The sequence below is a fragment of the Rousettus aegyptiacus genome, unplaced genomic scaffold (genome assembly GCF_014176215.1).
Source record: "Rousettus aegyptiacus isolate mRouAeg1 unplaced genomic scaffold, mRouAeg1.p scaffold_m13_p_12, whole genome shotgun sequence".
Taxonomy (NCBI): Eukaryota; Metazoa; Chordata; class Mammalia; order Chiroptera; family Pteropodidae; genus Rousettus; species Rousettus aegyptiacus.
Window position 1 is genome coordinate 720,410 of NW_023416287.1, and position 22,998 is coordinate 743,407.

General features: G+C 68.4%; 2 protein-coding genes across 4 annotated transcripts; one reads left to right on the plus strand and one right to left on the minus strand.

The window, feature by feature from the left end:
* Window positions 1-5,076: 5,076 nt before the first annotated feature.
* Window positions 5,077-18,279, minus strand: SLC17A9 (solute carrier family 17 member 9). 3 transcript variants are annotated; one of them, XM_036229196.1, is made up of 13 exons: window positions 18,122-18,278; window positions 13,687-13,884; window positions 13,210-13,349; window positions 11,575-11,674; window positions 10,222-10,352; window positions 9,797-9,893; window positions 9,534-9,630; window positions 8,563-8,650; window positions 7,867-7,901; window positions 7,283-7,398; window positions 6,632-6,687; window positions 6,457-6,486; window positions 5,077-5,988 (listed from the first exon to the last, which is right to left on the minus strand). In XM_036229196.1, exons 1-13 carry the CDS (start codon window positions 18,175-18,177, stop codon window positions 5,825-5,827), a joined length of 1,308 nt encoding a protein of 435 aa, XP_036085089.1. In that variant the 5' UTR covers window positions 18,178-18,278; the 3' UTR covers window positions 5,077-5,824. The 3 variants fall into 3 exon arrangements, with proteins under 3 accessions (XP_036085089.1, XP_036085090.1, XP_036085091.1); XM_036229197.1 differs by lacking the exon at window positions 6,632-6,687 and having other exon boundaries at window positions 18,122-18,279; XM_036229198.1 differs by lacking the exons at window positions 5,077-5,988; window positions 6,457-6,486; window positions 6,632-6,687 and adding an exon at window positions 6,766-7,029 and having other exon boundaries at window positions 18,122-18,279.
* Window positions 18,280-19,530: 1,251 nt separating this feature from the next.
* Window positions 19,531-22,237, plus strand: LOC107504424. Its single transcript, XM_016133601.2, is given in 3 exon segments — window positions 19,531-20,103; window positions 21,047-21,248; window positions 21,251-22,237. Coding segments are annotated over 3 exon segments (699 nt in total). The 5' UTR covers window positions 19,531-19,833; the 3' UTR covers window positions 21,478-22,237.
* The last annotated feature ends 761 nt before the right edge of the window (window positions 22,238-22,998 follow it).

Genomic DNA, 22,998 nt, shown 5'->3' on the forward strand with positions numbered 1-22,998 from the left:
GGCTGGCCTTGTTTCCTGGTCCCAAAAGCAAAGCGGTCCTGTTCTCGGAGCTGGACAGGACCGAGTCTGGGTCAACACGCTGAGTCAGCACCTCAGGCAGGGCCTGGCCCAGCAAGGACCCTGGAGGCGGTCACGCGGTTATCACCCCAACTCCCAGTGAGGATTACAGCCAGACATGGCTGCCAGGGCTGGGCGGGCTCAGCCAGGTCAGAGAGAGGAGGAGAGGCCGGCCCGGGCAGCGGGCTCCACGCCGAGTATGGCCGGGCCACCCGCAGGGACGTGGTGTCCGTCAGCCCCTTCGGAGGGAGCATTGTCCTCTCAAGGAGACTGACTCTGACCCCCGTCCCCGCAGAGGCGCCGGGTTGACGTGAAACCCGCCCGCCTGGTGCCCGCCTTCCCACTCCCGCGTGGCTGCGTGTTTCAGGCCGACCCCAGTCACCTGCGTCCCCCACCTGTCCCCGCCGCCCCGGGGGGCCGCTGGGGGGAGCCGCGTCCCGCCGAGCCCTGGAGGCAGCGCTGGGGCCCAAGCCAGCGGGTCTGGGCTCCAATGCGTCCTTACCTTCAGATGTTCGGCAGCATGAATATTCTTATTTTTTATTTAAAACTAATTTGGAGTTCTGGCTCTCTAAGGGGCTTCTAATCACCGAAAAGCGCCTACGGCAAGAGCTGATTGACAGGCCAACGTGGCCACTTCTGAAGAACAAACTGGCCATGGGCAGGCCAACAGACAAAGGGAAACGCCGGGGCTGGGTATTCATGAGCTGTTAGGGGGACCGCGATTAGCATCTGCTTCCCACATGGGCAAAAACACCTGTCAGACAGGAGGCGTGAGAGGCGTGGAAGGCACTCCGTTAATAGCCGCTTTGTTTAAAAAGTCATTACAATTGAATGTCAGCCGAAACTTGGGAAAAAGTTGACTCTTCAGACAGCTTTGGATCTTGCCGGAGCCTGAGACGGGCCCGCGGCAGAGACGTGGGCCTGTGCGCAGGGCGGTGACTCCCAGGCAGAGCCAGGCGCGAGGGAGAGCAGTGTCCCTCGGGTCCCCAGACGGGTCACGGGCCGTGCCCGCCCCCGTGGGCAGCTGGACAGGCAGGTCCCCCCCATCATCACCCCCTCTCCGCTCTCCACTTCTCGGTAAACCTGGAGGACGGCCTGTCGCAGAGACCTGGTCAGAGACTGTGCTGGCTGCCCTGACTGCCCAGCCACCCGGGCAGCATCCTCGGCCCATGCTGACCGCAGACAGGGCTGGCTGGCCCTCTGCCCCAAGGAGGCGGCTGCAGGCCCCTTGCAGAGAGCTACTGAGAAACCGCCAGTTATGGCCGATTCCGGGGACAGGCCGTGACGGGAACCCACAGGCCCAGGTCCAGGACGGGGCCAGAGCGGGGTGCTAATCACGGACCCAGAGCAGCGCCGGGTGGCTCCAAGGGGTCACACTTCCAGGTCCCACGGCTCCCCAACAACAGATGGTCCCAGGGACAGAAATCGGCCTGACTACAAGCTGCCCGACGTGCCACCTCAGTCTGGACTGAACAGTGAAGACGAGTTGGGGTTTGCAGTGGGGGCGGCAGGACAGGATCCCCGTTAGGGCGAAGCCATCACCCAGCCCCGCGGGACGGAGAGGAAGAACCAGGCTGGCCACACTTGTGCGGGCAGGTGTAGGGAGCAGAGAAGACAGGACGAGGGGACCGGGCACAGGCAGTGCCCTTGCTGGTGTGGCAGGGACTCTCCCGAGCGTCCCCGAGCCCCTCGCCAGGGAGGTGAGGTGAGGAGAGGACCCCCGGGCACGCAGGGGGCTCGGAGCCGAGCGAACGTCCTCCCCCACTGCCGGGTGAGGCTGTGGACGAGCAGCTGCCCGCTCAGGACGGGGCAGAGACGCGAGGCCCAGTGGGGATGGAGGGCTCGGGGACAGCGCTGGCCCCGTGGGGCCTTCCGTCCTGCCTCCAGCCTTAGGCAGCCGCACCAGCCCCTACGCGCAGGGCCCGGCTGGCATCGGGGTGCCAGGTCAGGGGCCCCTGTGCTGGTCTGGGTCCCTCCTTCACCCGGCACGTGGCCTCGGCCAGGAACCTCGGCCCTGGACGGCCAGGACGCGGCCGGCCCCATGGGGCAGCTCCACCGCCCGCACCGGCCCCCGCCCGCACCGGCTTCTCTGAAAGTTGGGAGGTTTTTTGAATTCCAAAGGCCGAAGGGCCCAGCTTGCCTTTAATTAAAATGCACGTCCTTTAATTAAAGACCCGTAACACATGAAGGGCATCGGCTGAGCTGCGACGAGCGGCAGTCATTTCCCTGCCGTTAATTACTAATTAATGAATCTATTTCGATGAAGAGCCTCCCGCCTCGCTCCACCTTGGACAGGCCCGCGCCGGGGTGCGGGCCGCAATGGCGCCGGCAGCCGCCACACTGAATAGTCGTGCTGCGACTTCGAGTAAACAGAATAAAGTGAACCCCGGTCGGGAGGGTGCCCAACGTCGGCCCACCTCGCCTGTCACAGGGGACGCCTGGGTGCTGGGGCCCACTGCAGACGGTCGGGGGGCACAGGCGGCGCCCCCATGCGGGGGCCCTGTGTCCTACCGGCTATGAGAGATGACCTGCCCCAGGACAGACTGCGGAGTTCTCAGGGGAGAAGTGGGAGCCCCAGGGTGCCGCAGTCCCCGGCTGAAGGACAAAGCCAGAGCGGTGGCGAAGGCAGCCCGGAGAGCTGGAGGGGCCGTCGACATGCCAATCAGGAACAGCAAGTGGTCCTTAACGATGACGCAGGACAGAAAAGTGTCACTCGCGGTGAATTAGCCGAGCCCGCGAGGGGGACGTGGCCGGGGAGGGCCCTGGGGAGGACGGCTTGCGGCTGTCGGGGTCTGGGGACAGAGGCACAGTCGGGGGACGGCCCCTGTGCCCCGCTTCGTGGCCAGCTGTGACGGAGCCTCCAATCACGAGGTCCTGGCTGCAGAGCCCCCCGAGTGCGGGCCAGGCAGCCGTAGGGAGAGACCACGGTGGTGACCCGGAGCGGGAAGGGGCGGGCAGCAGAGGGTCCCGGCCCTTCTCGCGTGGAGATTCGCCCCGGCTCAGGCCCATGCCTGCGTCCCACTCCTAGGGGACTGTGTCCAGCCTCGCTGCTCTCCCCCACCACGACCTGCTCACGACTCCCCACCATCACTCGCAGGGTTCCCTGGGCCTGGAACACCCTTCCTACCGCTCCATCCCAGCGGCGCGGAGGGGCCCAGCGCCCACTGGTGTGGGCGGCCCCCCGCGGTGTCCGGGGGGGGGGGGCAGCTGCCGGGAGGAGTGGACGCTGCCTTGCCCGGCGGCGCCCTCTGTCGGCTGTCTGCGGCATCCTCAGCTGCGCCTCTTGGCTGTGGGCCACACAGCACACGCACACGGGGCCTGACACGAAGGCACACACGCCGTCTGCACACGCCGTCTGCACACGCACACGGGGCCTGACATCAAGGCACATACATCGTCTGCACACGCCGTCTGCACACGCACACGGGGCCTGACACCAAGGCACATACATCGTCTGCACATGCCGTCTGCACACGCACACGGGGCCTGACACCAAGGCACACACGCCGTCTGCACACGCATGCGCACAGCGCCCCCTGCGGCCGGAGCCCCCGCTTCCAGGAGGGAGGGGACAGGCGCGGCTTGGGTTCCGCGATGGGTGCGCGAGGCGGGGGGGGGGGGGGGGGGGGGGGAGCAGCGCTCTGCCCTCTGCCTCGTCTGACGTCACCGCCCGCATTCAGGGCCCCTGGTGGCTGCCCACGGGGTGGGGACGTGTCTGAGCCTGGCTGCACCAGGCAGCCCCCGCCACCTCGGATCACCCCCTCCTCGTCTCCAGCACCCCCAGACTCCATGGATTCTGGTCCCGGACCCAGCATCGGCCTTGGGAAGGGTGATAGTTCGGACTAGGAACAGTGCCGAGGGGGGTACTGTCACCCGGGAACAGGTCTGCTGTATGGGGCCGTGCACCCCCGAGCCCACACGCCAGCCCCCTCTCCCTTCGCCTGTGAGGAAGTGGCGGACGTGCGGGCAGAGCCGGCGTCAAGGGCGCCTGGCCGCAGCTGCACGGGCCTCCGGTCCCCGTCCGCACAGAGCCCACCACCCCCTCCTGGGACCCCGTCCCTCCAGGGGTGCCAGGTCCCCAGCGAACGGCCGCCCCCTCTCACACGCAGAGCGCAGTTTGCTGCGAGCTGAGATGAGGGTGTGGACGGAATACCCAGACCCTCGGCAGCGGGGCGGCCCGAGCAGAAGGTGGCCCCTCCAGACGGTGGGACGTTATTCAGCCTTGAAAAGGAAGTCCCGACACAGCGGCTACGCCACCGGCGCACCTCGAGGACACTGCGCTCAGTGAAATAAGCCGGCTCCACTTCTGCGAGGTCCCCAGAGGAGCCGGATCCTCGGGCAGGAGGCAGACGGCGGTGCCAGGGGCTGGGCGGGGACCGTGAGTGTTTAATGGGGACAGAGTTTCGGCTGAGAGGACGGGACGCTCTGGAGGTGAGGGCAAGGACCACGCAGCGGCGTGAGAGCACTGACGTCCGCCCGCTGCACCCCCGCACGGCCCCGCGGCCCGTGTCCTGGGAGCGGCCCGCACTGGGCTCCCAGCGCAGGACAGCACGTCACGGCGGTCGGCCCGCCTGGGGTCCCTCGTGAAAACCCGGCCGAGCCAACGGGTGACCCGTGCGGGAAAGGAGCATGTTCACAGCGTTTCTGCAGACAGCCAGACCTACTGAGGGCGGCTGCTTCGCAAGGAAGACACATTCTTTCAGGTTCTTTATGATCAAAAGCCCTGGGGGCGGGGGCGGGGCCTGGATGGGAGCTACAAGTGGCCCCTGCAGAGCTGCCTGGGCCTGTGGCCGAGGGCTGGCCCCCCGGCTCCGCAGAGCCCAGGGCAGCGCCCAGTGCGCAGGTCTGCGGACCCAGGAGCCCAGTGCGCAGGTCTGCGGACCCAGGAGCGAGCGGCTGCCCCGCGGGGGCGCGGCCGGCAGGCGCCCTTCCAGTCCTCTGGTCTGTCCCCGCCTCTCCTTGGGGTTTCCCTTTGGCTTGTTTGTAACACTTCGCTGGGTTCCTCGTGAATGAAGTCAGTCAATCTTTAACAAATATTTATTCTTTAAAACAGGTGTTAACAAAGTAACAGTCTTCTTTTAAATAGTTTAACAGTCTTCAATTAAATAAGGCTTTGGTATAATCTTCCACAATTTTGTAGTTTCTTCTCCCCAAATATCGCAACTTGCAAAGTCTATTATGAATCTGTGAGACGGTCGGCTCCTCCATCATAAACGGGGAAAGGTGGGCTCGCCTGGCTCCAGGCAGCGTCTCGGGCAGGAGGGGGTGACTCCTCACGGCCAGTCACCCCGCGCCAAGGAAGCAGAACGTATCGCTCACGCCCCAGGCTCCACGGGAGGGGGTGCCAGCGGTGGGGGTCCGCAAAGATGACCAAAGGGCTGGGGCCCACTGCCCACCCACCCAGCGGCCTTCACCTGGAGCCGCGGTCCTCGCCGGGGGGCAGTTCCCTGGGGACACTTGGTGATGTCAGGAGACAGTGCTGGCAGCCGTGGCTGGGGTGGAGCAGCCAGCCCCTCAGGGACACACAGCTCCACGGGCGGCTGACGGCAGGGACATACCGACTCTGCGTGGAGCAGGCTGTGTCCGTGATGAAGCTGCTGCCCCTGCAGCACGGACTCCAGGGCCCCCGGGAGTGGGCCGGGCGCCCCCCAGCTGGCTCAGCTGCGCCTGCTCCTTGGTCGCGTCCGGGGCAGGAGCCAGAGGCTCGGACACCGAGCGCTTTGCCTGAGGCTGACTGCACCGGTCCTGTGAGGCGGGGCCAGGGCAGCTAGAGGTCTTCGTGGCTTGGGCTCAGGTCCACCCGCTGGGCCTTTCCGAACAGCAAGAAGGTGCACAGCCCCAGGCTGCTGATGGCGGCCACCAGATTGAACATGGATGTCCAGGAGCCCGTGGTCTCAATCAGGTAACCACTCAGGCCCACGCCCACGACACCTGCGCCCGGAGAGGGGGCGGGCAGCCTGAGTGACGGGCAGCCCCGGTCCTGAGCTCCCGACTGGGAGAGGGGTGTGGCGGGGCCTAGAGGGGGTCGTGTTTGGGTGTCTGATGGCCAGCCTCGGCCTGGGGGTCTCGGTGGGCAGGGACCTCACAGCCGTCTGGGAAATCGCCTGCCCGGCCTGTCCCTCTGCGTCTGCCGCAGGGGCTGGGCTGCGAACAAGCCCTGTCCCCGTCATCTAGGCGCTGAGCTGCCACTCTGGGGCCATGGGGCAGGGCCCACTCCAGGGTCCGAGCTGTCCCCCCGCCACCCGTCTGACACTGTCGGACCCCTCTGAAGAGCCCCACCCCCACGCTGCAGGGCTGGGGCAGCCGGAGGGGAGAGGGAACAGGGTGGGCCAGCCGGGAGGCGTCCCCAGCACCGAGGGACTCGAACCCTCCGGCAGGGGACCCCAGCCCGCCTCTCACCTGCCAAAGCCCCAGCCGTGTTGGCCACACCTGCGAACAGGCACAGAGAAAGGAGACTGTCAGAGGAGCCCCGTGGCGGCCCCCCCACAGCAGCCCGCCGGGGGGCCAGGGCGCGGGCGAGGCCAGGGCCGGGCAGCCGCTTCCTGTCCACGCCGGCACCGGCCTCGGTCCTCACCGAAGAGAAAGCCCGCGCAGGACGGGGCCAGGTCCTGGATGTTAACGGAAACGCCGCTGCGGGAGAGAGCGAGGGGCACGGCAGGTGACCCGGGGCGGCCGCCAGCCCGGCGAGCCACGGCCAGGCCTCTGGGCGCCCGCAGCCCAGGGGCCGTCGAGGGGGTCGGGGCCGCCCGCCCCGCCGGGCCACCCGAGCTCCGTCTCGGTGGGGGGGACCACGCAGGGACCCCCTCACCCCCCAGGATGAGGCAGACAGCGCAGAGGCAAGCTCGCCCTACTGATCTGAAGCGGCCGGTTCCAGGAGCGAGGCCCAGGGACGTTTCTCTGAGTGAGCGGCTGCTGCTGAGCAGCCGGGGAGGACGGGGACCCGGGGGAGGAGGGGACGGGCTCGCTCCTCACCTTCGGGACAGAGGCGCTGCCTGGAGATGGACCCAGCCCCCCACCCCCGCATGGTGCTCCTTTCCCCCTGTGGCCCGTCTGCGCCAGCTGATACCCACCCGGACCACCCTTCACCTCTGCGGCTCACTCGTGGGGACCAGCCCCGCGTCCGCCCCCGGGGCCACATGGCTCCTTCTGAGTGCCTGGGGTGTGTGGTGCTGGGGGCACCTGAGGGCAGACGGGTGGCTCGGGTGCAGGGTTGCCTGGCCCTCACCTGTGGTTGAAGGTCTGGAGGCCGATGGAGGCCGATGCAAAGAACACGGACTTATAAAAGCTCGAGGTGTGACCCAAACACAGGGCAAAAACGCTGGACAAGCCCAGGCCCATCACCTGTGGGAGAGGTGGGCGGTCACAGGGCCGGGGCCATGCTGGCCAATAGGGGCTCCTTCCCGGGGCTGCTGGGGTGCACTGAGCAAGGGTCAGCGGGGAAGACCCCTCCCAGCCGAGGCCTGCCCAGGGGACATGTGGGACAGGCTTCTCGATGAGCCAGCCCCACTGTGTAGGCAGGTGGACTCACCTCCTCAGGTGTGAGCAGACCCAGGCCCAGAAATGGGCACAGGGGCTCGGAGGGGCTCAGAGGGGCTCAGGGGTCTCAGAGGGGCTCAGGGGGGCTCAGAGGGGCCGGGAGGGGCACGCATGGCTTGCAGAGGCCCTCGGGTTGGCCAGGCCAGCCTCGGCACTAGCCAGGGTAGGTACCCTCCGACCTCCATGCTGCACTGGCCGCCTTCTGGGCCAGGTGATTTGGGGACACAGGAACAGACGGGAGGTCCAGAGAGAGCCACCCCACAGCCTCCCTACCTGCATGAGCTTCCGCACCGTGATGGTTCTGTAACCTGGGTGGAGGGGAGAGCAGGACACGTCCCCGACGGCCCGTTTGTGCCAACCGCCCGACAGTGCCCAGAGCGCCCTCCCCCCGCCGGACAGTGCAGACAGGGAGCTGGGCCTGGGCTCCAGCCGCCGTATCCTGTGTCGTGGAGAGGCGTGTGCACACACGTGTGGGAGCGTGTGCACCTAAGGGCCCTGAGGGGAGGCCGGGCAGGTGCACGGAAGGCAGACCACGTGGACGGACACGTCTGGTTTTCCATGAGTGTGGCCACTGCAGCCACTCAGGACGAGTGGACATGTGCGGGGCAGGGCGTGGTGTCCTCGGGGCATGTACACTTGGGTCCTAGGCCCTCACCTGGCTGTGACCTCCGACCCCACCAGGTGCCCTTGCCACCTCTGAAGGGGGTTGGGGGCTGTGCACAAGCCACGGGGGGTTCACGCCACGGTCACGGCGGGCCTCGAATTCCTCGCTGCACCCCAGCCCTGCCCTCACTGGGGAAACTGAGGCTGGGGCATCGCCGGGCTGGCTCTGAAGGGCCGGGGGTCCCACTCACAGCTTGGTCCTCAGGGGCCGTGGCTGTAGCTGCACCCCCAGGATGGGTGCCTCCCTGCCCCCCAGGGTGAGGCGAAGCCCACAGGGCCCCGGCCCATCCGCATGCCCAGGCTCACCCTGGCTGATGAGATGGTCAGAGAGAAACCCGCTGAACAGACTGGCCGGGATGGCCACCAGCCAGGGCACCACGTTGAACACCCAGCCCTGCAGGGAAGGGCAGTGGAGGGACCTCAGAGCAGGCCAGGGCAGCTCGGCCACATGGCCACCCACACCCACTGCCCGTCACGGTTCTTCTTGCTCACAGGCCGGGCCTCCTTGGTCCTGACCCATCCCCACCGGGCTCCACCAGGCCCCCAGCACCGACTCCCCTGCGGCCAACTCTCCCTCATGGCTCCCCAGCCACAGCCAGCAGAGGCGGGGTGCACCCCAGCCTGGCAACGCCCAGTTCAGGGGTCCCAGGTGGAGCAAGCCAAGTTGACCAGCAAGTGACACTCCTGTCCACATCAGGCCCCTGCTGGCCGCTCCTCAAGACTGACCGTCCACAAGTGGCCAGCCAGGCGCAAGCCGGGGGCTCAGTCCTGGTGCGGGTGTGCCATCGTGGGTGTGCGGGGCTGTGCCCTCCCGCCCCTCGCAGATGCAGCTGGCTCTGGCCCTGGGCGTGGGGGGCCCTGGGTGTGGGGGGGGCCCTGGGCGTGCGGGGCCCTGGGCGTGGGAGGCCCTGGGCGTGGGGGGGGCCTTGGGCGTGGGGGGCCCTGGGTATGGGGGGCCGTGGGCATGGGGGGCCCTGGGCGTGGGGGGCCCTGGGCGTGGGGGGCCCTGGGCGTGGGGGGTCCCTGGGCGTGGGGGGCCCTGGGTATGGGGGGCCGTGGGCATGGGAGGCCCTGGGCGTGGGGGGGGCCCTGGGCGTGCGGGGCCCTGGGCGTGGGGGGCCCTGGGCGTGGGGGGCCCTGGGTATGGGGGGCCGTGGGCATGGGGGGCCCTGGGCGTGGGGGGCCCTGGGCGTGGGGGGCCCTGGGCCAGGCCATCAGGGCCTCCAGGTAGGGGATGCGGCCAAGGGCCCCCCGCAGGCCGGCTCGGCCCCACCCACCTTGGAGCCGGGGAACGTCTCCTTGAAGAAGGTGGGCAGCCAGGAGAGCAGGATGAAGAAGGAGCAGGCCGCCGAGAACTGGGAGACGATGGCCGCCCTGCAGGGACGGGCGCGGCTCAGGCCCCCGTCTCCAGCCCCCGGGGCGGCCAGGGGCCCTGGGAGGCCTAGGCATGCTGGCTCTGCGGTCGGGTGGTGCTGGGGACTCGCAGGGTGCCCTGCCGCCGCCCCTGCTCCATACGGTGACCCCGAGGCGGCCGGCTCACCAGACAGAAGGCTTCCGGAAGAGCTGTCTCCAGGGGACCCTGGTGTCCCTGGCCACCGGCAGGCCTTGCACCAAAACGCTCACAGCCAGGATGAGATCTGCAGAGAGCGGGCACCCCCGCGAAAGCCGCTCTGAGTCGGGGACGGGGGCTGCCTGCTGTGCCTGGTGCTGCGGGTCCCCGTTCGCGTGGAGTCTGCCTAAACCTGCTCCATCCTTCCTCGCCCCGGCCCCGAGTCCGCCCGGCCCGCCATCTGCCCTCCGAAGACGCAGCGGCTGCCGCCCCTGCCTGGCGCGGCCTTCCCCGCTGAGCCACCGTGCCGGGCCCTGCCGATGCTCGGGGGGCGGCGGTGGCTGGCGGGTCCGGCACGGGGCCCTGGCCCTCCGGGCAGCTGCGTGTGTGGCGCGCGCCCACCCGGCCGCGGTTACCTTGTTCGCTCAGCAGGTACCTGTACACGTAACACACCCACAGCAGGGTGAGGCCGCCGGACACGTAGAAGACGCTTTGCCAGCCGTACCAGTCCAGGAGCAGGGAGCCCACGGCCCCCGTCACCAGCGTCCTGGAAAGAGTGAGCGCGACGATGACCCTCGGCTCCACCCAAGGAGTGTCCGAGCCCGTGCCCGCCGAGTCCCCAGGAGCCCGGGGGGCCCCGTGGGATGGCAGCCTTCCGGACACCCCGCAGTGTGGCGTGGCACGGGACCCTCCATGTCTCAAAGGTCTCGCTTCCAGGGCTTCAAGTGGGCCTACGATTGTGGCGCGCATCTCTTAAGCTGAAAGAGGCCGGGAGAGCTTTCTCCGGAACACACCGGAATCCAACCTCCGTGCCGTTTCGGCTTTGCTTCTCGGAGGGGACGGGATTCTAAGATTTCTGAACGCAAAAAGGCACGTCCTGCCGATGGCATTGTCGCTAAAGGCCCCGGGGCCCTCCCCTCCCTGCGCGGAGGCCGCCTGTCTGTTCAGGGACTGGTCCCCTGCGCGCCCTGCCCTGTGTCCCCATCTGTCAAGGGTCAGCCAGGAGACGGTTAAAGAAGAAAAGGCGCCGGGGGAAGCGGGTGCCCGCACTGGAGCCGGCAAGCCCGTGGGGACCGCCCTCCTCCGGAGCCTCCGTTTTTCCATCCGTGAGGGGGGGCACAGTCTCTCCCTCTACCCCCGGCAAACACACACACATACACACACACACACACGCACATACACACACGCGCACACACACACGCACACAGAGGCCCAGGTGAATGGCATTTCAGAAAAACAAGGAATCTTTCCCTGTGCGAGTATGTGCCCCATTGCTGATCTGAAGTCATGGCACTGGGTGCCTGGGGCTTTTGTTTGGGCTGCTCCTGGCCCACCCACCGGTACCCCCATCCCCCTTCCCCCTGAATTCTCGCCTGCACTGCAGAGCAGTGATGCAACGGGCCTGAGCCGGGGGTGGGCAGGGCACAAGGCCCTATCAGGATGTGAGACTTCCTTCCCCCGAGTGAGGCCTCCGCGCAGACCTCTGGGTGGCTCAGGGAGGAACATGACACATGACGTGCCTCTTCCAGACTGAGCGCAGGCCACCTCCCCCACCAGAATGGCCCCCCACCAACCCATGCCACCTGCCGCCAGCACCAGGGGACAGGACAGGCGCAGAGGGAAGCACTTTGCAGAGCTGGGGAGCGGCAGCCGGCGCCCCCCGGCGCACAGAGCCCGCCCTGCGTCACCCCCGCAGCCTGTGGCCCGCCCCAGCCCACCTCTGGCATTTTGCTAGGAGCGCACCCGTACCCCCTCCCTGGGGGACTCACCCGAACTGAGACCCGGCGCCCACGGTGCTGTAGGTGAAGGCACGCTCGCTCTCCCGGACCTTCTGCGACAGCAGGCTGGTCAGCGCGGGGAAGTAGACCCCTGCAAGGAGCAGAGGCCCGGGTGGCGCTGGGTCCCCGGGGCTCAGGGCGCCGGCGAGGGCGGGAGCCGGCTGAGGGCTCCCGGGGGCTGTCGACAGCGCGGCGGGCTGGGGGCTCCTCGTGCCCACCTCACCCCAAGGGACCTGCCGAGTCCTGGCTCGGCCACGCACATGCACGCACGGGCGACAGGTGCACATGCTGACCGCACCGGCACACGCGGTCGCACACGCAGCACACCTAGAACCAGTGGGACCTGGGCGGCCCAGTGGAACCTCACAGCTGGGTCCTAGCGTGGCGCTGCCCTGTGCCACGGGGAGGCGGGGAGGGCGCGTGGGACCTTCCTGCATGTTTCTTTGCAACTTCCCGTGAGTCCATAATCATTTCAAAATCTCATTTCAGAAAACTGCACTGGGACTGCAGGTCCTGCCCGTTACCCTGTGTTATTTTCCAAAAGCCCCGGGTGGGGGCTGAGAAACAGGGGCTGGGACAGGACATGGTCCCTGCCTTCCCCTGTCCACGCCGAGCGCCAGTCACCCAGGGAGACAGCCGCCCTGAGCCCTGGTCTGTCTCCGGCAGGGGCCACAGCCCAGCTGCACAGGGAACTCCCCACACGCCCAGGGGGACAGAGAGGGCCCCACGTGGGTGCCCCACGGCCCAGCCCTGGGACCTTTGCCCGCAGGACAGAGCACAGCTGTGGGCCGCATGGGGAGCATGGGCGGTGGGTCCCCAGGGGCCCAGGAGCCTGCTCCGGACCACCAGGACCAAGCAGGGCCCGGGCTGGTGGGGCTGGTCAGAGAGCAGGCACAGGTAAATCCCAGGGGACCTGGGTCTTGGGGGCTGCGCCCCAGGATCTGAGGGACAGCGGGGCCCAGGCTGAAACAGGTGGAGAGACGCAGTGAGGAAGGACCCAGAGCCCATGTGCTCGGACGGGACCCAGGAGCTTGGGGCCACCCTCTCCCTCGTGGTGAGGGGGGCCGTGCGCCCCCTGCCACTCACTCGGCTGGGCCGCCGGCGTCTCTGGGGGCCCTCCAGAAGTCTAATGCCCCAGAGCACGGGAGCCAGAGGTCTTGGGAAACCCAGGGTCCCCACTGGGCCCGTCGGCCTGGAGACACTGATAGTTAGCACACGCAGCCTGGCTGCCGCCCGGGTGCCCGGAGGGGCCTTAGGGCGCGGGAGACGCCTGACGTTCGAACGTGCCAGGCTGTGAGGCGAAGCGGAAAGCGGTCAGGCCCCAGGCCATGGCCACACAGCCCAGCGGAAGCCAGCCGGGGAAGGCACCGGCCAGCAGCTGTCAGCGGGCACCGCCCCCGGGCCCGCCCCTGGGGACCGCCCCTGGCCGGAGGGTCCTGGGGCCTCCTCAGCAACGGTGCTGAGGCCGCTGAGGCGTTGACGCGCCTGCTCGACGAGGCGGTATGAAGCGCGCCACACGAGGCCCCACACGGCACACGTATGCTCAGCACCCCGCCCCGCATGAGCACGCACATGCCAGCGCACGTGTGCACACGCACACGCCCGTGTCCGGCCGCGGCACCCTACCTTGGAGCAAGCCCGTGAGGATGCGCGAGAAGGTCACGCAGACCAGGTGGGCGCTGCTCAGGTGCGTGAGCAGCGGGGTGGCCGCCGTGATGAAGCCCCAGGCCGAGGCCGACAGCAGGATGACCTTCTCACCCCCGACCCTGAAGGGGCGACAGGAGGAGGGTGACCGGGGGTGACCGGAGCCGCCGGGCCGGGCTGGGGGGGCGCCCTGTGCCATCCGTCCCGGAGCGGCCCTCTGCGGCAGGGGCCCCGGCGACAGCGCAGGGCCCAGCCTGGCCCCTCTGTCCCCACAAGCCCCAGAGCCCTCAGCAGGGCGCCGAGCACCCGAGGGGAGCCGTGTGCCGCTGCCCCCCACGTGGGCCCCAGGTCCCCCAGGTCCAGTCTCTCCCGGGCAGGGCCCCTCCCCACATTAATGCCCTGGGCGCACCCCGCCCCCCCGCCCCGAGCAGCCCCAGCCGGGCTGGGAGCGGGCGTTACCGGTCCCCCAGGTGGCCGCCTGCGACCTGGGTCAGGCAGTAGCCCCAGAAGAAGCTGCTGAGCGCGATGCCGGCCTCCTTCTTGTCCCAGCCGAAGTCCTGGCTCATGGAGACAGCGCACACGGGCATGCTCACGCGGGCGCAGTACAGCAGGCACGTGCCCAGAAGCAGCGTCGTCGTCCATGCCTGGCACTCGGGCCTGCGGGGCGGGGTGGGGGCTGAGGCCCGGGAGAGGCAGAGACCCGCTCCGTGCCTGTCGAAAGCAGGACGTGGCCACCTCGCGAACGTCTGAATGCCCTTCCACGGACTCCCCGGAGAACACGTCGCCCCAACAGCAGGGGCTGGGAGCAGCCCGCGCAGCTGGCCACAGGGCAGGTCACACAAACCCTTGCCTGGACATGTCCCTGGGGAGGAGGGACCTTCGAGGCCCTGGAGGTGGCGTCATGCCCGAGGCCGCTGCCGACCAGCCTGGAGCCTGCAAGCATTGCACACGCCGGGAACTTGATGAGCGGGTGTGTCCAGATGTGCTCGCGACCTCGAGGGCAGAGCCCGCCTGGAACGGGGCCTGCCTCGCAGGGAGAAGACCCAGCGGCAGCGTCGGCTCTCTCCACGGCCCGGCGTGGCTCTGTGCCCGCCGTCCACGGCCCTCCGCCACCCTCGGGCAACCGCAGCGGCCACGGCTAGCCCGTGCTGCGGACAGGTCTGGGGGACGTGGGACCTGGGAGGCGGTTGCCTGGCCTCCTCTAGCCTGTGCCCTCAATGAAGACGTCGCCGTGACGTCTGCCTCCTGCACAGGCCAGCAAACGGTAGTGTGACCCGGGCCCCGACAAGGAGTCGCCGCGAGTGGCCAGGACGGAGCATGGCGGCAGCACCTCGCTCCCCTGGCCGCGTGTCCACGCGGGTCCCCTGCGCGGACCATGGCGCCCTTTCCACAAAGCAGGGACCAACGCAGGGGGACGCAGCCCTGCGTCCCAGGCCTGCCGTGGGCTCACACCCTCCCCGCTGCTGCCCCGACAGAGGCCGCAGGTCCCGCACCCCACCGGCAGAGACGGCTAGCCCAAGGCTCGAGACTACCACTCAAGGGTTTTGGGGTGAATGAGTCTGAGCTCTGAACAGCTGGACTACTGTCCCCAGACAGACCCGTGCGGCAGGCCAGGCCTGTCCGGAGCCTGGGAAGCAGCGGCCAAGCGTGCCCAGCTCTCTCTGGACAACGGTCTCACTGAGCAGCACCCAGCAGGAGGCTTGGGTGCCGTCTGGATCCTGTCCCTTCCCTGGGCCTCAGTTTACCCGTATGTGTAGTGCAAAGGTTGCACTGGACCTTGGATTGCAAGCTGGGTCTCTCTGGGTGCTCAAAGGGGGCGCCATGGGTGGGGCCCCAGGGCGCCCTTTGCTGCTACCTGCTTTGCATACTGGAACTTCCTATGTCCAATGTAAAAAGGGGCCTTGTGCCCAAAATAGCCATAGTTCCCATAATTCCAGGAGCCAGACGCTCGGCCTTGCTTCCGCTGAGGCCGGCGAAGATGCTGCACTTGGAAACTGCCCAGTGACCCCTCGGTGACCGCGAGGGAAGAGACCCTCCCATCAGGCCTCCGGGCCACTTCCTGGTTCTTAGGATGCGACAGGAAAATCAGAACCGGGACAAAGGGGACAGCGGTGTGGGGCAGACAGAGCAGGTGTCCTCGGCGCCCTCGGGCTCCCCTGCTTGCGAGGCCACGGTGGAGGGCGGCTCCCCAGCTGTCCCTCAGGTCCTTACAGGACCAGGTGGCGGGGGCGGACCAGGCATCCGCGCGTCCCTTGAGCCCCGCGTGGGGCTCAGTGCCCGTCCGCATCTGAGAGGTGGGGCCCGGGCCCCAGAGACTGAGGGGGCCGCGGGCTCCTCTGGGGTTCCAGCGGACCATGGAGGCGATGCCCCGACCTCTCTCCCAGGCTCACCGTGGGGCGGGACAGAGCTGGCTGCCAAGCACCCCGCACAGCCCGTCCTCCTGTGCCCACTTCCATCTGTGGGCCCGTCGGGGTCATCGGAGACATTGCTCCTCTGGCAAACGCTCCCGGAGGGCTTACCAGGGAAGCAGGGCCACGCTGGCCGAAACGCCGCCCTCCCGGACGGACAGGGCCAACAGGGCACCCTGGCCGTGCCCGGTCCACAGCACTGCCGCGGCCATCAGACACCCATCGGGGGGCCCCGTGTTGCCCTGTGACCCCACACGCAGCCTCTGCAGGCCCTTGTGTGCCCGGTGCCCTTTGCACTGCCTGCTGAGTGGCAGGGCCTGGGCCCGAGGCTCTTACTCCGCAGGAATAGCTGTGCCTTTGGAAAGCACAGAAGGGCCACCTGCGTCCAGGCGGGACTGCGTCCCCGGCATGCCCCCCCACCTCCGCCGCCCCCGCAGGCGCACCTGGGCAGCCATGACAGTTTCTGTTTGCTCTCTGGGTGGAAAGTCCCATGAGACATGTCAGACACTGGCGGCTCCGGAAGGTCGGCCAGGTACGGGGAATGCAGTGCTGCCCCGGGCCCCCTACGGCCACAGGAGGTCTGGAAAGGCGGGTCAGCGTCCAGGCAGCAGGCCGGCTCTGAGCCTAAGGCCCCCCAGGGTGTTCCCTGGGGAGCCGTGTGGGGCGGGGTGCCGCAGGCCCCACAGTCCCTCCCTGAGCTAGCGGGTACCGCCAGCTGGGTGGGCACAGGGACGTCCTCCACGGCTGCTGGGGACACAGAACAAGGCCGTTTGGCTGGAGGAGGGACCCAGCTGCAGTCAGCTGATTAGGACGCCAGCCCCAGGTCCTCCGCTGGAGGGCTGGTTAGGAAGGCCGGAGGAGCTTCACCCCGGCCACCCTGGCCCTGAGCTGTGGCCTGTGCCCACAGCTAGGATACTTCCTCTGAAGCTCCTAGAAACTTCTGCTTCCTGCAAACAGCCGGGGTGCATGAGAAGCAGCCATGGCTGAGCAAACATGTGGTCACATGGCTTCTCGATTCAGAAAGGGGAACAGTGTGGGCGCCACAGGCCGGGAGGGCGGCAGGCTGGAGGGGACGCGCTGGTCCGAGGCTGCTGGCCGCCCCTGCCCCTGCGATGCTGCTGGCGAGTGGCCAGGCCTCCTGGGCCACCACGAGCGCACGCGGGGCAGCCCATGCCCTGGGCCAGCCAAGCCCACGGCCTCTACTGCCATTGTTACTGTCTATTCGGGCGTGACAACTCGACTCCACCCAGGACCCCACAGCCCCCCCCAGGACTCCTGGGGCCTACCAACAGTCCTGGGCAGTGAGCAGAGCACCTTTCCACACTGTGCGGGGGCGGGGCGGGGGAAGTAGTTAAGGCAGAGACAGTTTAGCAAACTGTCTGCCACCAGTCACCCGAGAGGGGAGTTTGCAGAGTGCTCTGTGGCTCTAGGTAACTAGCAGCGTGGGGAGGGAGGGAGGGAGGTAGCGCCAGGCCCCAGGGCTGTCTCTGGTGGCAGCACAGCCAGTCACTAGGCTAACCCAGGACACGGGGCTGTCCCTGGGGCTTCCTAGTGCTCCTCTCGGCCAGCCCTTCTCCTGCTCACAGTGCCCTGTCCCCTTCTGGCTTCTGAGGACTTCCTTTGAACTTCAGCCTCTCTCCATCTTCCCCATTAGCTCTGCCTTCGTTTTGACTCAACACTGGGGGACTGGCCCTCAGGGCCTTCCTGCACCCCTGTGCCGGTGGAGGGGCAGATGCAAGAAGATTCCATCATCCCGCAGGAAGCAGGGAGAGGCCCGAACCGCGGAGTCCCCAGGGACGCGAAGCTGGGGGCAGACTGGCCCTGGAATCGCAGGGCATGACTTTGGGCCTGGGGTCCGGCTGGCTTGGCCTCAGGCCACAGAACCAGAGCCAGGGCTGAGCCTCAGTGGCCCGGGGGTCCCTCTGGGGGCCCCATCTGGTTCCTGGTTGCTATCTGCATGTGGCAGCTGACGGTGCAGACAGATATGAAAAGGGTGAGTGACCTGCCTGGGGCCTTTCCTCCCCCACTGGGCCCTTATCCACAACGCCCGCGCCACACGATGGCAGGAGTCTGCCACCTGGCCACAGACTCGGGCGTGTGCTGCCCTCACAGGCCCGTGATCGCCCTGCCAGGCGACCCTGGACCGTTCCTCAGGGCCCTCAGGTGTGATGCTCTGTGGCAGGGCCAGTTCCAGGGCATGAGGCCGGGCCTGGGGGCCACCCCTCCTCCTGTCCAGGCGGGTGGCCCCCGCTGGGGAAGGGCTCCCAGGACACTGCCTGGCCTGCCCACCTGCCTGCAGTACCCCTGGGCCCCTGGCGAGGGCTGGGGGGCACGCCTGGGGCCTGGGGCTGGATGGCAGAGAGGCGGGTCTGAGAGCGGGGTACCTGTGCGCTCCTTCCTCCCGGGCAGGGGGCCCCAGGCAGAGCGCAGGATGCCGAGCAGGACGCACGGCTCCCTCCCCACGGCCCTCGCCCGGCACCACCCACCTGGACCACTGGGCGTCCTCCGCCGCGTCCCTGCGAGCGGGGCCCGGCGGCTGCATCAGGCGCGGACGCCGTGGCACGGCGAGCTCGGCCCACGCGGGCAGCGCCGCCAAGTCCACGTGTCAGTCCAGCAGCGCTTCCGTCCGGCGCTCCCAGGACGTGTCGCCCCCGGACTGCCACTGCGGCGGGCGGGCGGGCCGCGGGCGGAGCACACGTCCGGTCCCCGCCCCCCGGACGTCCTGGGGGAGGCCGGCGCAGCTCCGCGGTCCGATGCTGGGTCCGGAGCCTCCCGCTGCTCCCGGGAGCGCGCCTGGCAGCGCCTGGCCCGGGCCATGGCGTGGGGCTCTCCAGCGGTGCACGGGGAGAACGGGCTTCCGAGGGGCGGGGCCCGAGGCGATCCTGACCCCGCGCTCGCCTGGGACACACTGCCAGAGGGAAGCCTGCGGGGCCGGCTGTCAGTGAGGGTGGCGCTGGTCCCCACCCCGCAGGGCCGTGAGCGTCGGACGGGAGTCAGGGGTGGACTGAGTGTGAGCCTAGTAAGACTCAAAGGCAACTGGCTTTGCAAGGAGGTCTTCGGGGGCGGGCTCTGGCCCAGACCCTGAGCCAGGGGCCAGCGCTGGGCGGCTCCTGCTGTGTTCACGCAGCAGGTGCTCGCTGGAGGGGCTGGAGCTCCTCCCAACGCTGCCTGCCTGCCGAGAGGCCCTCAGCCCTTGCCTGAGAAGCCTGCCACAGTCCCGCCCTCGCGACAGACCCGCCGGCGCAGAAAGGCGGGGAGGCTGGGCCAGGAGGGCGGCCACTGGCCCCAGCCTCTCTGCGTCCTCCAGCTGCCGCCTCTGTGCACCCCGGCCCACCCCTGCCCCCCACACCGCGGCCGGGCGCCCAGCCACGTCCCAGCACGGGGGCTTCCTCCCACGCTCACAGAGCCGAGCCGTCCCCGCACCGCGACGGAAGCTTGAGACTTGCCGCTGCACTCGCGTCCCACACCCTCCCGCCCTCTGCCTGGTGCTGTGCTCTTTGAAGTTTCTCAGGAAGACCCAGGATGGCGTCGTCGTGGACACTTGGTTACCCAGGCCCTTTCCTCCCGGACCTGGTGTTCGGGCGGGGGTGCTGGTCCTGCCTCGGGCTGGGCGGGGTCGTGCCCCTCAGGAGACGTGTGTGTGGTCCGCTCCAGGGGGCCCAGCGGGGTCGCAGGGAGGGGAACTGGTCAAAGCCGGGGTGGTGGTGCAGACCCCACAGGCCTCGGGGTCCAGGCGGCCAGCAGGGCAGAGGGTGGGAGCCACCGGAGCATCACAGGTCACTGGCTGTGTGGACAGCTCGGGGCGACCGGGGTGGGGGGAGGGGCGGCCGGGCAGGAGTGCTGGGCTGCGAACTCGAACTCGGGTGGGGTGGGCCAGGGGCGCGGCAGGGTCCGCTGGAGGGGGCTCATGGGGAGACACTGGGCTTGGCAGGGAGGAAGGCTGGGGAAGGTTCACGGCAGCCACAGCAGCTAGAAAGTGTCACATTCCACAGGGAGCCTACAGACACCGGCCACGGCAGTGGCCGGGGTAGACGCACGCTCTCCGGGCCCGATTCCGTGAGTTCCCTCCAACCCAGCCCACCAACCGCCCTTGCCGTTCACGGTGAAATGACCAGGGGCTGTCAGCGACAGTCATGGTGAGTCTGACGCCTGTTGTTCGAGAGGGGGGCCGACGTCCGCGACAGCTGTCCCGGCAGGGATGTTGGCTCCTTCTCGCTCGGGGCTGTGCGTTTACTTCCGGGGCTCTTGTGCGGTGACTTACGCAGAGGTTCAACGCTCGCTCACGCCTCACTGCTCATGCGGGCACTGCCCCCTCACAGCCTCCAGAGCCAGCCCCACTGTGCTGGCCGGGCCATCGCAGCCCGTGCAGACCACGCGGACCAGGGCCTGGGGCTCCCCTGGCACCCCGTCCCTGCTGCCCGCTCTGCAGCCCACCGCGCACCGTTCCTCCCCCCGAAGATGGGGGTCGGTAAGTAGAACTGAGAAACGAGCTCGCCCGCCGCGGACAGGTGTGAGTGAGAAGTAGGGTCTCGGCTCTGGATACGACCTGTGTGAACCAGTGCGGGGGAGACACCCCCACACCCCAGAGCAGAACCGATCTCGAAGGGCAGGGAGGCAGGACTGGACCCCAGGAGGACGAGCTTCGCGGCGATGGGCCCTGCAGCGGCTCGGCCTTCAGGTGCTGGTGAGGTCGGCTCGGCACCCGTCCCGCAGAGACGCAACTGCAGGGCTGCAGACACCGCCGGCGGAGCCCCTGGGCCAGCAAGCCCGGACGCCCGCCCGCCACGGCCCTGCCACCTGCCACCGCCGGGCTGAGGTGGGCACGGGAAGACAGCTCAGGACAGTCCGCCCGCTGCAGGGAGGTCTGCCACTGCCAGTCCTGCCAAAGACCTCACTGCAAGGAGGGCGAGGACCACAAAGGCGCCCCGGAGCTCAGGCACGACACTAAGACAGGTGGGGCCACGTGCCGGGCACCCCGGCTCCCGCTGCTCCGGGCGCTGCGTCAGTGGGAGCCGCCGGCTGCCTCCTGCAAGGCGGGGAGAGCCGCGTGTGCAGCACGAGGACGGCGGTGGCACCTGGGGACGGCGGTGGCAGGCGCTCCCAGTCCGTTCTCGCGCGTCCCAAAGGCCACACTGCACGGCGCCCTCCTGCAGCACACACCCCTCGCTTCTGCACTTCGCCAGGAGGCACTGGCTGCTGTCACTCTATGTCCCTGGCCACATCTGACAACTGCTCACCCGGGAGATGCCGCCGGCCACGACAGCGCAGGAGCCGCGGCCCGAGGGACACGGGCCTGCGTGGGCGTGGCCGTCCCGCTGACTGAAGCCCTCCCGCGCCGTCACGCAGGACAGCCGAGTCGGACGCAAACCCGCGGGGCGCAGCCCGACACCCTGCTTCCTTCCCTCCCGCAGGGGCGAAGCGCCAACTCTAAGGACAGCGACAGGTTTCAAGCGAGACAGACAGGCGCACAGAGCAGGCAGCCGGGGGCGGCTCGGAGTGGGGACAGAGCGACAGACAGGCGTGCAGGCGTGGCACTCGGCGTCCCTGCACGCGCCCGGCGCGACCTCAGCGACACCGGGCGACGAGGCGGCGGCAGCGCGCCGCGTCCTCCCTGGACCGTCCTCGCTGGACCGTCCTCCCTGGAGGACAGCTTTCAGACTCCGCGCTGAGAAAAACGCACTCGCTTCGCTGCAGAGTCAGGAAGCGGCAGCCGAGGCGGCCTCCTCTGCGCTGCCCGAACCCCCGAGGGGGATGCCCGCCCGCGGGGCCAGCGCGAAGCCACGGGACCGCGTGCGACAACGCCCAACACCCCGACAGCGCGACAGCCGCAGGGCGTGCGTGACGGACGCTGACGACGCGGCTCGTCGCCAACCCACACAGCAACGCGAGACCCACGTCTGAACCCGTCCGCCGTGAAAAACAGCACACGCGCCGGCTGAGCGCCACACGCCCAGGCCGACGAGGACCGGCGCCGGCGTCCTGTCTGACGCGAGGTGTGCGGCCCACTGCGGCCGCCGCCGCGCACGTGCCGCTCCCTTCACACGGAGACCCGACCGCGCAGCCCAGGGGCCTGCGCCGCTGGCCTGAGGCACGTGTCTCTGATGTAGGGGCCACGGCTCTCCCCGGGACCTCGGGGTCGGCCACCCCAAAGCCTTCTGCACACAGGACAGGAGAGACGGCGTGTGACCTCCGAAAAACCGTCCTCAACGTGTTTCCTGTACACGTCCTCCCAACGCGTCCTGGCTGGACAGAATCGCCTCCGCGTCCCCGAGGCCTCCCGTGGGGCCTCCGCGTCGCGTGCGGGGAGGCGGGGGGACCTCCATCTCCAACCCCAATGCGAGAACCACGCGCCTTTTCTAGAACCTGGAAGCCTCCATTTGAACGGCCAAGTACCCTAGTTCTCACCTCCTCGGCAATGACCCCTACGCTAGAGTTTCCACACGAGGCTGCGCCTCACACAGCTGCCATTGGGGACGGACCAGAACATTCTCCAACCATATTCCCGTCAGGCACTTTCTACAAGAAAGTGTGGGGGGAAAAAACCCAAAAACCCACCTCTATAGCGTTACATTTTAATAAACACGACAGCGAGGTCCAAGTGAGATGAAGCAGAACCGCTCTGTCCCCTCGATGGCTTAGTTTGCTGAAAAAGCGGACTCCAGAAAGGAGGCGCACGGGAACACACCGCGAAGCCACCGCCCTCGGAGGCCGCAGCCCACTCGCAGGGCGGGGGTGGGGGGCCGCAAGGACAGCACCGGGCTCACCGCGAAGGGACTCGCGTGCCGCGTTGGCGAGCCAAAGGCTGACGCTTGGCCTTAGAACCGCTCCGTGACGTGGCGGGTGCGTGCCGAAGGCCGTTGGGTCCCGGGGCTCTCCGAGCAGCTCCTGCGCTGACTCCCCACAAGCACACACCTCAGACCCTCCCGTGACGACGGGGTCAAACTGATCACACGCTAGTCACGCCGTGGACGGCCTCATACACACCGACGACACGGGTCAGGGAGACGGGGACTGCCTGCTGCTTTCCCAGAAGCCAAGTTCCAGCTCCACCTCGCCTTGTGCCCGTCACCGTACCTGCAGACTAAAAGCCCCTTTCCCTCCAACTTGCGACCGCCACCCTCCGGGGAAACGACCCTGGAAGGCCACATCTGAGACTGCGGGCAGAGTGGAACAGCAGTCCCAGGGCGCTGGGAAAGGACCCCCTGTGCTGCCAGCGAGCCCTGGGCTCCCGGTCACCGCCTCCTGCAGATGCCCCCCGCAGGGTTGACGCCCTGGCAGTGCCCGAGGCCGACTTCTCCCGCCAGTGCCCGGCACGAGGGACAGACGAGCGCACAGGATGGGGCGGCTGCGAACACGGCGGACG